General features: G+C 42.2%; 1 protein-coding gene across 1 annotated transcript in view; it reads right to left on the reverse strand.

Moving 5' to 3' along the window:
- TBKBP1 (TBK1 binding protein 1) overlaps window positions 1-12,941 on the reverse strand; it is a 134,067-nt gene that overhangs the window by 96,760 nt on the left and 24,366 nt on the right. Inside the window, exon 3 of the mRNA XM_073572475.1 lies at window positions 7,443-7,547. Within this exon, the coding sequence (XP_073428576.1) occupies window positions 7,443-7,547 (105 nt within the window). The remainder of the gene's footprint in view (window positions 1-7,442; window positions 7,548-12,941) is intronic.

The raw sequence follows: 12,941 nt of genomic DNA on the forward strand, positions 1-12,941 counted from the left end.
AGCACTTCTTGTCAAGGTAGCCTGCTCGTAGTGCATTTGCAATGCAAGTGTCAGTGATTTTCTCCCATGAATTCTTCACCCAAGTCACAATCTCTGGCAATTTAGGTTTCACAAAGTTTCCACGTTGATTTCTCTCCATACTATTTTCAATGTAGTCATTGATTTCCACACGCATATTGTCCTTGAATGGCTTGTTAATGGCGATATCAAGAGACTGGAGATAAGCCGTCATTCCTGCAGGAATCATTATTTGATCTATTTTTCTCTCATGAAGGAAGTTCTTCATGTCTTTGGCGCGGTGTGTGCTGGCTGCATCCCAGATCAGCATTCCTCTTTGGCTCCCCCGCATAACAAGCGGCAGCATTAAATCGACCCACTTCCTTATAACTGCTTGTGTGGCCCAGGCCTTTTCAGTTTCAAGAATCTAAATGCCTGAAACACGTTCAATCTTGTCTTTCTTGCCCTTTGAAATGAGTAAAGGTGGGACTTTAGTGCCATCCAGACGCATCGCCAAAATACAGGTAACACGTGCACTTTCATAAGCAGTGGAGGGAACGTACAACTGAGGAGGCACCTCGTTGTTCAATTGTTGTTTGAGATGTTTGGCCCATAAACACTGCAGTTTCATCCATGGCAATCATGTTGGAAAGATTGTATTTAGAGAAGTCAGCATCATCAACAAAGGTCTTGAATGCAAATGCGCGTTTAATAATTTCAGCATCTTCCAGCCTAAAGAGTGTTGTGGATCTTCTCAAAGACAGTTCACTTCGTTGAAGGAAGTTATCCAGCCAGTGTTGTGATGCCTTGAATTCTTCAGGGGAAATTTCAAACTGTGGTGCCATTGCAAGGGCAAATTCTTGAATCTGAGCCCTAGTCACAACCAATGTCTTTGCTCTCCTGTCAGCAACCCACTCACAGATCAGGTCTTCCAGCTCGGAATATAATGGTTGCTGACCAGATCCAACCTTGCGCTTTTTAGCATTTCCGCTGTCCACTTGTTGACTGAGGTTACCGTAATCTGCTTGCCATTTTTGGACCAATCGGACACTCAACATTTTCTCTTTGCAGAATTCAGTAAGATTTTTGCCACAAGATTCTTCCACGATTCCTTTTTTGTACTCGACGGAATAGGTCTTTCTTTTAGCACTCATGTCTAGGGGTAAAAATATACCGTATCACCATTGTTTACGGTATTTCTTTTACAGTACGGAACTTTACGGTAGGCCGTTCAGCAGAAAAGCAGACAACAAATCAAAGTAACACACTACGGTACGGTACTGTAATTGCCTGACTCCCACACAGGGCCACAAAACATAAGGGCTCTAAAATGGCTCCCACACACTTTCTGGACACTGTACCGCTACCGTAACAATCACCCACAGCAGTTCCTTTACCGTAGCAGCCCCATCATCATTTTGCGGCCCCAAATATTCCCATCATCCCATTGCAACACTCATCATCCCTTTACTGTCGCTAATACAGCACCCCCCATCATTCCATTACAGCCCCCATCATTCTACAGTACAGTATTGCAGCCTCCCATCATCCCACATAATCCCACTGCAGCCTCCCATCATTCCGGTATCCCACTGCAGCCTCCCATTATCACAGTATCCCACTGCAGCCTCCCATCTGTGTACCGTACACACACACACACCCTTACACAGACACACACACACCCATACACAGACACACACACACCTGTACACAGACACACACACACACCCTTATACAGACACACACACACACCCATACACAGACATACACACATTTTCACTTTCTTGTTTCCTCCGCGGTGCTGCTTTCAGTGCTTTGGTGGTGCAGGAGTCCTGGGCGAATCAGAGCGCAGGAGCCCTGGGCCAAACAGAGCACAGGAGCCCTGGACCAATCAGAGCCCAGGAACAATCAGAGGCTATGGATGACGTCAGCAGGCCCATGGTTCCTGCGCTGTGATTGGCGCAGGGCTCATGGGCGGAGATCGGCACACAGCTCCGAGGCTGTGATTAACTCCTGCGAACAGCGCGGCTGCAGTGGCGGGCACCGGAGGGCACCGGACAGCGGGGGAAGCGGGAGCGAGACACAACTGCATGCCCCATGCACAGAACAAGGTATGCCTTATTTTCACGGGGGTGCCTTATATTAGCAGGCACAGTGCTCCCCCTAGCATGCCTTACTTTCGGGGGGCGCCCTATTTACGGGGAAACAGGGTATTATATAATTTATATATTTAATATATTATTATATATATATATATATAAATATCATATAATATAAATATAATATATATATATATATATATATATTATACACATATATATATATATATACACACACATGTTAGTGACAAATACAATTATTCTAATGTTGGTTCTAAATTATGGATATGTATTTATTTAATACATGATTATTTCAAGGAACAAAATGTTGTGGGGTCCCTCTATTATTTATAGACAGCAACACTATACTACGGTAATTGTATGTGTCTCTGACATATATATATATATATATATATATATATATATATATATATATTTTATATGTATTGTGAGCCCTCGCGGGCAGGGTCCTCTCTCCTCCTGTACCAGTTATGACTTGTATTATTTAAGATTATTGTACTTGTTTTTATGTATACCCCTCCTTACATGTAAAGCGCCATAGAATAAATGGACCCAGGAGAGGTGAGTATGGCATTTTGGGTTTTTTTTGCAGCATATGGGGGCATATTCTATGGAGCAGCATATGGGGGCATAGTCTATGGGGCAGCATATTGGGGCATAGTCTAAGGGGCAGCATATGGGGGCATAGCCTATGGAGCAGCATATGGGGGCATATCCTATGGGGCAGCATATGGGGGCATAATCTATGACGCAGCATATGGGGGCATAGTCTATGGGGCAGGATATGGGGGCATAAACTATGGAGAAGCATATGGGGGCATAGTCTATGGGGCAGCATATGGGGGCATAAACTATGGAGAAGCATATGGGGGCATATTCTATGGAGAAGCGTATGGGGGTATAGTCTATGGAGCAGCATATGGGGGCAAAAACTATGCAGCAGCATATGGGGGCATAATCTATGGAGAAGCATATGGGGGCATATTCTATGGAGCAGCATATGGGGGCATATTCTATGGAGCAGCATATGGGGGCATAGTCTATGGAGCAGCATATGGGGGCATAGTCTATGGAGCAGCATATGGGGGCATATCCTATGGGGCAGCATATGGGGGCATAATCTATGACGCAGCATATGGGGGCATAGTCTATGGGGCAGCATATGGGGGCATATTCTATGGAGCAGCATATGGGGGCATAGTCTATGGAGCAGCATATGGGGGCATAGTCTATGGAGCAGCATATGGGGGCATAGTCTATGGATTCCACCCTCGGCTTATACATAAGTCAGTAAGTTTTCCCAGTTTTTTTGTGGCAAAATTAAGGGGGTCGGCTTATACTCGGGTCAGCTTATACTCGAGTATATATGGTATATATGGTATGTGTGTGTGTGTGTCACTGACATGTGGATATATATGTATGTATTCTATGTGTTTATATCTAGTGTTTTGAGAGCTGTCATTGTGATTTTCCAAATATATATGAATATATATAGTGTATGTACACCTATTCTATGTGTATACATGTATTATATATTTTGTATTACAACATGTCAGTGTGATTTTACTGCATAGACGCATATGAATTACCGGCTTTTCTCCTATCTATTATCTATCTATCTATCTATTATAAATACATATAATTGTGTTGGTGTCACTGACATGTATATATCTGTGTATTCTATGTGTATATATCTATTCTATCTATTCTGTCAGTGTGATGTTACTGTACCTCGCATATGAATTGTCGGCTTTTCTCCTATCTATCTATCTATCTATCTATCTATCTATCTATCTAATATAAATACATATATATACATGTCAGTGACACACACACACATATATATGTATTTATATTAGATAGATCGATAAATAGATAAGCCGGCAATTCATATAATCACACTGACAGCTCAAAAAAGAATAGATAGAATAGATATATACACATAGAATACATAGATATATACATGTCAGTGAGAGACACATATATATCTGTGTATTCTATGTGTATATATCTATGTGTATATATCTATATTAACATGTCAGTGTGATTGTACAGTAGCCGCATATGAATTGCCGGCTTTTCTCAAAGGACACCGATGCGTATAATTCGGACAGTACTCGCATGGTGCGAGTGCTGTCAGATATTTTATCGCACCCATTGACTTGCATTGGCGATTTTCACCTGAAAATCGCAGCATGCTCCAATGTTTTTTCTCAGTCCGATTTCGGCTGAGAAAAAAAAAATCGCAAATGAGATGTCATCCATTGACAAACATTGGTCAGAGTGCAATCCGAATTTTAATCGGATTGCACTCATCCGATTTTCGCACCAGCATGAGCATGAGCCCTAAAAAGGATATTCCACTCTGGCAATGCGTGGCCATTTTACCAGTTGGGACAGAATTTCGAGGAATCATGTTCTGGAGATAGCTCCGGGATGGGACTCACATTTTTAAGACAATTATAGTACATCCTGTGGATATTTCAGAAATGTCTAAAATGGGAAAAATTGCAAATAGGTTGATTTAGGATACTGTTCTACAGGATGCTTAAATGTGCAGAGAAGGCTATATAGAGGTCTGGCAAAAATTAAGAGACCACCTTCAAATGTTCAGTTTGTCTGATTTTTCTCTTTATAGGTATATTTGAGTAAATTGTTCTTTTAGTCTACAAACTTCTGACAACATGTCTCCGAATTTCCAAGAAATAAACTTTTTGTCTTTTTCCGAAAAGGAGAAATGGTCAAAATTTAAAAAAGAAACCAGTGCTTTCAGACCTCAAATAATGCAAAGAAAACAAGCTCATAATCATTTAGAAACAACAATACTAATGTTCTAACTCAGGAAGAGTTCAGAAATCAATATTTTGTGGAATAACCATGATTTTTAATCACAGCTTTCATGCGTCTTGGCATGCTTTCCTCCAGTCTTTCACACTGCTTCTGGCGCAAAAATGTAAGCAGTTCTTCTTTGTTTGATGGCTTGTGACTATCCATCATGCATTACATTACATTCCCGAGGTTTTCAATGGGGTTCAGGTCTAGAGAATGGGCTGCCCATGACAGGGTTTTGATGTGGTGGTCTCTTAATTTTTGCCAGAGTTGTACATATATATTTATTATATAGCACCATAATATTTCACAGCGCCTTACAGACATCAGAATCACTGTACCCATTGGGGCTCAAAATATACATTCTCTATCAGTATGTCTTTGGAACGTGGGAGGAAACAGGAGAACCCGGAGGAAACCCACGCAGACACGGGGAGAACATACAGACTTCTTCCAGGTATTGTCCTTGGGAGGATTTGAGCCCAGGACTCCAGCGCTGCGCAACTGTCAATGACGCAATATTCTGCTGTAGATCATATAGCATGTTGTATAGAAGCTACATACACTATATTTTTTTTCACTTAGATTGCTCATGCATACATCCTAGAAGAGTATATTCCCAGCCACTTGGGAATGTGCCGAATGTGGGCAAGGCAGAAATACATGGAACTCTGAACTGTGTATCTGTGGATATTATGTATGGTTTTGTTTTATATACAAATCCACATGTTTATTTTTACCCAAGGATTGTTTGTATCCTCAGAGACTTTTTGTATTCCTCACTGAATATCAATATTACTTTTAATTGTGTCATGTTAGCTAAGCTGCTATTTACGTTTTTTTTTCCAGTCATTATACCATAGCTTCCGGTGGGGCAATATTCTGTTTAGGATCTGTCAGTGAGTGGATCACCTTTGCGCCCCTCTCCCACACTTGGCATTTCTTGTTTTACAGACAAGCTATTGCCTTGCTAAACTCCTATTATAATCTCCCATCTCATTCTCTCTACGTTCCCCTCCCACACACTTCCTAGCTCGCTGCTTTCTTGTGTATCCATCATTTACCCATGCGCCATCCCCACAATTGCCTTTTCCTCGCTCTACACAAGTGTACAGCATCTCGCTTACTTATAACCTCATCATTCTTCTCACTCAGTGCCCAGGTCCTGGTAATAAAACTAGCTCCCTGGTTGTCAACTTCATTTTCTTAGCAGCACTATATTATTAAACCGTATTTTTATACTCCTCCATTTCATACCTGCTTAGGGCTTCTATTTTTTTAATATTCCAGTTAAGCTTTTGGTTTGTCCATGCAATTTAGATTAATGGTGGTAGATCCTAGCATCATTACCAGCAATCTAATGTATATAGGGGCTTATATACCACCTCTACTAAACAACTAGTCAGAATTATAGATCCAGAAGTGGCACAATCTCTGTCCGGTAGGTGGCATATTATTATTATTATGCTTTTATATAGCGCTATTTATTCCATGGCGCTTTACATGTGAAAAGTTGAAATATAGACAAGTACAATAAACATGTGTAAGACAAGGGACACACAAGTACCTAAGGAGAGGGGACCCTGCCCACGAGGGCTCACAGTCTACATATTATGAGGGAATGTCCCTTGTCCACTAAAAACCCCCATATACAATAAATGAAAGCTGAACACACCAATTTTGGTGGCATCGGATGACTATCTGATGTTTATAGGTGGCTTCCAAGGTGTTTAGCACCTCTTTTCCCACTGAAAAACCATGAACGCCCAACCAAGCTGCCTTGGGAGGGATAGCTGTCCACTGAACGAACGATCGATTGTCCGTCAACTATCTTTTGTAGCTTTAGCCAATTAGCACCATTCCAAAGTCTCTAGATGTCACTAACTGCTGAGATCATGGAGAGGCAGGTACTCCCTCATATCACACCACCTAAGACACTGAAAACCAACTACAGCCCCCTCAATCTGTGGTTTGGTGGGCGGCATTGTGTTTAGCACCCACTTCTACAACTATCTGCATTCATTCTCAAAAGGTCAAATAACCTAGAAGAGAACGTTGTGAGCGAACACGGCTGTATTGTCAGTACACTGCTCTTTCATTTTTCTGATTTGATTGTCAGAAGCCAACATTGGCTTTGTTGCTCTACGGTACGTTACATCTCTTGTGTTATTTGCTAAACCTATGAAATTAGAAATCACCTTTCAGAAGATTGACTGCAATGCAATGAACAACTTCAAAATAATTTCCTGAGTAAACAGAGCAGCCCTGACATTTATAGGAAGACAGTACAGTACATTTTACTTGTCTCTACAGGATATGAAATAATACATCTAGGTTTATATCCAAATTATATATATTATATACAGAAAAAAAGCCCAAGTGCTAATCACAGTGGAGAAATACACTCTGATGGACATTTATGCAGTCCTGTACTATTACACTGACCTTGCTTCTATCTCCTCACCCATGCATTTCCTTTCCATGCCTTGCACTCACCATTTCACTTAACTCTTCGTGCAGCTCACTCCTCTCTGCGCACATCTTTTCACATGCACGCACCATCTCTCCCAGCTGCTCTTCATTTTCTTGACTATTTTGAAGCTGCAGGAAAAAAATGCAGCAAATTATTGCCATACTAACAATCCAGATCCTAAATGTCACGTCCACTTGCTACTGAATCAAGGGTTAAATATGCAATAGCACACACAACTGCTAAGACAGGTTTAGTACTGTTTTTGGAAGAAAAAAAAAACAAGTTTTTCTAATTTTGGACAACCCCTTTAATATTTGCCAACATTTTGAAGATCAAAACTAGGGCAGTAATCCCAATCCATAGGATTGGTTGCACCTCCTCAAAATCCCCACTTTAGATTGGGGCTTCCAAGAGTCTCACGTCTTCTTTGGCCCGAGTGACAGCATTATCTAGACAAAATCGATACTGGTGGCAAGTACACTGTGTGCAGAACTAGCAGGCAATCTGTATTTTTGATTATTAATTTTAATATTGAACAACTACAGTGCTGTAAGTTCAAATGGATAATAAACCTGAATATTTAAAGAAAGAATAAAGTGAGGTTTTGTCTGTTTTAGTAGAATATCTGTGTGCAGAATTATTATGCAGCTAAATGAAAAACGTAAATATTCCCATGTCAACTTTTTTTTATTTTCATCTGATTTAGTGAGAATAAAAATAACCAAACAGCTCAAAATGTACAAAAATACATTTGTAACATTTTTTTTTAAATATCAGTGACCAAGATAGCCCCCTTCTTTTGAGTAATAGTCATAAGCCTTCCATCCAAGGAGTCTGTCAGTCTCTTAGTCTGTCGACAATCAACTTTTTGGGCAGCACCAACCACAGCCTCCCAGACACTGTTCAGAGAGGTGGACTGTTTTCATTCACTGTAAATCTCTCACTTAAATAGAGCCCACAAGTTCTCAATAGTGTTTAGGTCAGGTGAGGAAGGAGCCATGTCATTATTCTTTCATCTTTAAGCCAAGCAGTGGAGACTTTGATGGTGCAATGAATCAGCATTGTACTCCTTAAAAATCGTGGTTTTCTTGAAAAATGCAGAGTTTTTCCTGTACCACTGCTTGAAAAAAATGTCTTCTAAATACTGGCAGTAGGTTTGGGAGATGATTTTCAGTCCTGCTTCAACCTGTAAAAGTCCAACTAGCTTTAATAATACCAAACCATAGCAGTACCCTTGCTGGTGTCTGAGTCGAAGTGAAGATACAGTATGTTGCTGTTTGTCATAGAGAAATATTAAAATCCATAAGACATTTCCTGGGGGGTCAGATTCAACCCCTATCCTCACACAGAACATCAGGGACAACGGGCTGCCAATTTGCAGATATAGAGAAGAGGAAACCAGTTATGGCTAGGGAAAATAAAAGTAATTAACACTAAATATGATAGGAAATGCTAACAAATCAAGTTCCTTTGGAAGCCAGGACTCCCTGCAGTGTCCAGGTAATTACACGGGAAAAGTCTTCTCTGGGAACCCAATAACAAAAGGACATGTGTTTACTAGAGGAGAAAGCTGTCCCAGGCACAGATTGTGACACTCCATCTCCAGAGTTCAGATACAAATATTGGGGTTTGTATCAATCCAATATTTTCGAGATATAGATTTTGGGCATCGCAGCGAAGGGAAGAACAGAACATATCCACTCACATCACCGTGGGGCCACTTGAATCCCTCTAATTGAACCACGTCATATTTGGTCTCTGGGTAACGGGGTAACGGTAAAGTCATCATAAAAAATATGATGTCAATATCTAACAACTGCGCCCTTCAGAGGCAAAGATATCTTCTAAGTTAGGGATTTCATAAAATCCTGAAGGGCTGAGAACATCCCACAAATCCTCCCACATGGGGTCATCAAGGGGAGGTATGCGGGTGTAACTTAGGAGCTAAGGAGCTAATAAAAGGTAAATGCCAAATATTGTCCCTCGCCAGTCCTTGGAGGTGCAGCTAACTGTGGGACTTGAAAACAAGAAAATAACCCCTTAAAATAGTGCCTATAACCTGTATAAATGTAGATCAGGTATCTAATAAAACATACTTTGGCATTAATAACTGGACTACTGTAAAACTACAGTTGAGCACCATAAAGGATCAGAACATATAGAGAAAAGGTGCACACAGAACTACAATGTAACAAAGTTTTTATTGAAACACAAAAAACACAAACATAAAATCAATGAAAAGCAGCCAGTATGCTCGGTAGTGAGACAAAAATTAGTGGCACCACAGCCTAGCAGAAAACTGTATCATAATAGTTTGAAGACAAGTAGTAGATTATGATAAGCGATAACACAATATTATTATATTATATCATTACTTATAATAAGTCAATTTCTAAAGTGCATAGTGCATAGGACTCATACACAAGGAAAAGAAACAGAGGTGTTACCAATGTACGTATACTATGCTACAGAAAGTATAATAACAGTCTACCTGCGATAGTGCCACAACCCCTATGCATATTTTGGTGGCGTGCCTTTGGAGAAATAAATAATTGCCCCTCATTATATTACCAGCACAAAATATGACCCCCATACTGTCGCTCTTATGGTACATGCTCTCCACACTGCTCCCTACTTTCCATACTGGGCCCCTCGTCACACTGTCCTCCCACACTAGGTCCCCCCTATAGAGCCCAGTCTCTATAATATTACCCCCTCACCACACTCCCTCTCCTTGGTATACTGCCCCCTCATGACTGTGCCCTTACAATGTTCCATCATGTTACCCCCCACACTACTCAGTCTCTATTCTATGGCCACTCACACTTTTCTTCCCCCATACTGTCTCCTTGCATTATTTCCCTCAATAGTCTCCTCACATATTTACCCTCTCACTTTCCATACTGCCTCCTCACACATCCTTCCGACTCCCCAAACTGTGTCCGCACCCATCCCTGTTATGAATGAGTCACCGAAGGAGGAAAAAACAAAAATACAAGCTAAGTCCAGAAAACCGGAGAGGTTGGTAGCTATCGGATTGCAGACCCCTGATCCTATCCACAACAACTAACAGTAGCCGTGGGGGGTTCCTACGATGCCCTAGACCCCTCGAACACAGCCGGAGAACTAAATAGGCCTAAAGAAAAAAAGGGGAAATCTAAACTGCCCCAGAGCAGACCCCAAAGCAATAGGCAGCCCCCAACATATAATGACGGTGAAGCAAGATGAAAACACTAACACAGATAGAAAGATTGGTTGAGCAATCGATGGGGCCCAAGCTAACTAAAAAGGACAGGATAGAAAAGCTGCTGTCTGCAATCCGTAAAAAACCCTACCAAAAATTGTCCCAACCGTCTGATAGGAAAAACAGGCCCTGAAGTAGCTAGGACTTCAAAAAGACTATATCAGCACTCAGGTAAATTCTGAAGACAGAGCAAAGAGACAAACTGATCAGAGACAAAAATGGAACTCAGCACACCCCCGACCGGGGATGGCTGAACTCCAAAAAACAAGGTAAACAAAACAAAACTAATAAGTTCAATAGCAGAGCAAAAACTTATCTTTGGGAAGCAGGAATCAGACTGGTCGCCAAGAATCCAGCAGAGAACTCACCAGCGACTCAGAAGGGCGTCGGCTGCCTTATATCCAGTCAGAATTTCCTGTTACCCAGTCATCATCAACCAGATCAGGTGTTTGGTAATCAGCCTCACTACCTTCCTTCACCAGGAGAGGGAGTTCATCAGACATCGACGGTGAAGGGGAAAATGAACTCCCAACACATCCCATCACCCTTGCTCCTCATACTTTGTCATCATATATTTTCCCCTTCCTTCTCATTCTGTGTCCGCATCCATACCCCCACTCACCTTACTTTGTCTGCACCCATCGCCCCATAGATGCCCCATCTCACCCCTTCCCTTTCATATTGTGTCTTCAAATTTCTCCTGCTCCCCATATTGTGTCTGCACTTGTCCCTTCTTTGCTCTCCAAATTTGTGTCCTCAAATCATCTCCCAATCACACTAAATCTCCCCCAGCCCCATTACACTAAATACCTCATCACAGTAAGTCTCCCCCAACCCAGTTACCGTAAATCTCCCCCAACCCAGGTAAATATCCACTCACACACAGTAAATACACCTCTCACACACTAAATACCTCCCCCACACATTAAATACACCCACACACAGTAAATATCCACTCACACACAGTAAATACACCTCCCACACAGTAAATACCTCCCCCACACATAAAAACACACACACAGTAATAATCCCCCACACAGTATACACCCAATACAGAGTAAATACACCATCATGCAGTAAATACTCCCACACACAGTAAATACCCCCCCATACAGTAAATACCCCCAGGCTGGAAATACCCCCCCACACACAGTAAGTACACCCCCACACGCAGTAAATACACTCCCATGCAGTGAATACCCCACACACAGTAAATACCCCCCAAGGCAGTAAATACCCTCCCAGCCCCGTTACACTGAGGCTATGTGCACACGTTAGCGTTTTTAAACGCTCAGGAAAAGGATCCCCTTCCCAGAAATCGCGCGTCTTTTTCCCGCGCGTTTTTTGCGCGATTTTTGACGCGTTTTTTTGACACGCGATTTCTGGGATCATTGGGGATGGCTAAAAACGCTCAGCAATGCGGAAATTAATGAGCATGCTGCGTTTTTAGCCGCTAAGCGATTCCTGAGCGGTTAAAAACGCATGCATTGGCACAGAAAGCCAAAAACGCATGCTAATTAATTTGATGCATCTTTTAAGCGTTTCTGCAGCGTCTGAGCCGGCTCAAACGCTGCGGAAACGCTTAAAAAAACGCATCGTGTGCACACAGCCTAAATCTCCCCTCCATCTTTGGTGTCTTCAGCTCCACTAGTGTGGAGCACTTACCACAAATGCTCCCCGCAACAACGAGTGATATCAGCAGCGTGATCACATGACCTGATCACGCTGCTGACGTCGCTCTGACACTGATGTCAGAGCTTCAACTGTACTCGTGTCTGAAAGACGCGAGTACAAGTGAACAATGGGAGTTGGCGCGGTGCAGCTTCTGTGAGTCAGCTGTCAGCTTGACAGCCGGATCAGAGCACTGCTGACTCCCAGAGCACTGCTGACTTCCAGTCTGGGGGTGCGACAGTATGCTGCCGCCAGGAGAGACGCTTAGGACCACTGCATTAGGCAGCCCTACTGTGCCTCCTTGCCGCCTGTGCATTATACTTTTTGGGTGACTAGGAGCTGTGCATTATACTTTACTTCTCCTCCCTCATTTCTGTCTATCGGCCTAGCCGATCGCTGCGCTCTGCAAACGACTTTCAACTAACCTCTGCACTAATCCGTACCTCCCACTCCCGACTCAAAGACTTCTCCCGTGCTGCTCCTATCCTCTGGAATGCTCTACCCCAAGAAATTAGAACTAACCACAATTTGCATAGTTTTAGGCGCTTCCTCAAAACACATTTGTTCAGAGCGGCCTATCATGTTCACTAATCAAAGTCATTCTATG

Source organism: Dendrobates tinctorius, unplaced genomic scaffold (assembly GCF_039654945.1).
Source record: "Dendrobates tinctorius isolate UK_male_01 unplaced genomic scaffold, ASM3965494v1 ptg000032l, whole genome shotgun sequence".
NCBI lineage: Eukaryota > Metazoa > Chordata > Amphibia > Anura > Dendrobatidae > Dendrobates > Dendrobates tinctorius.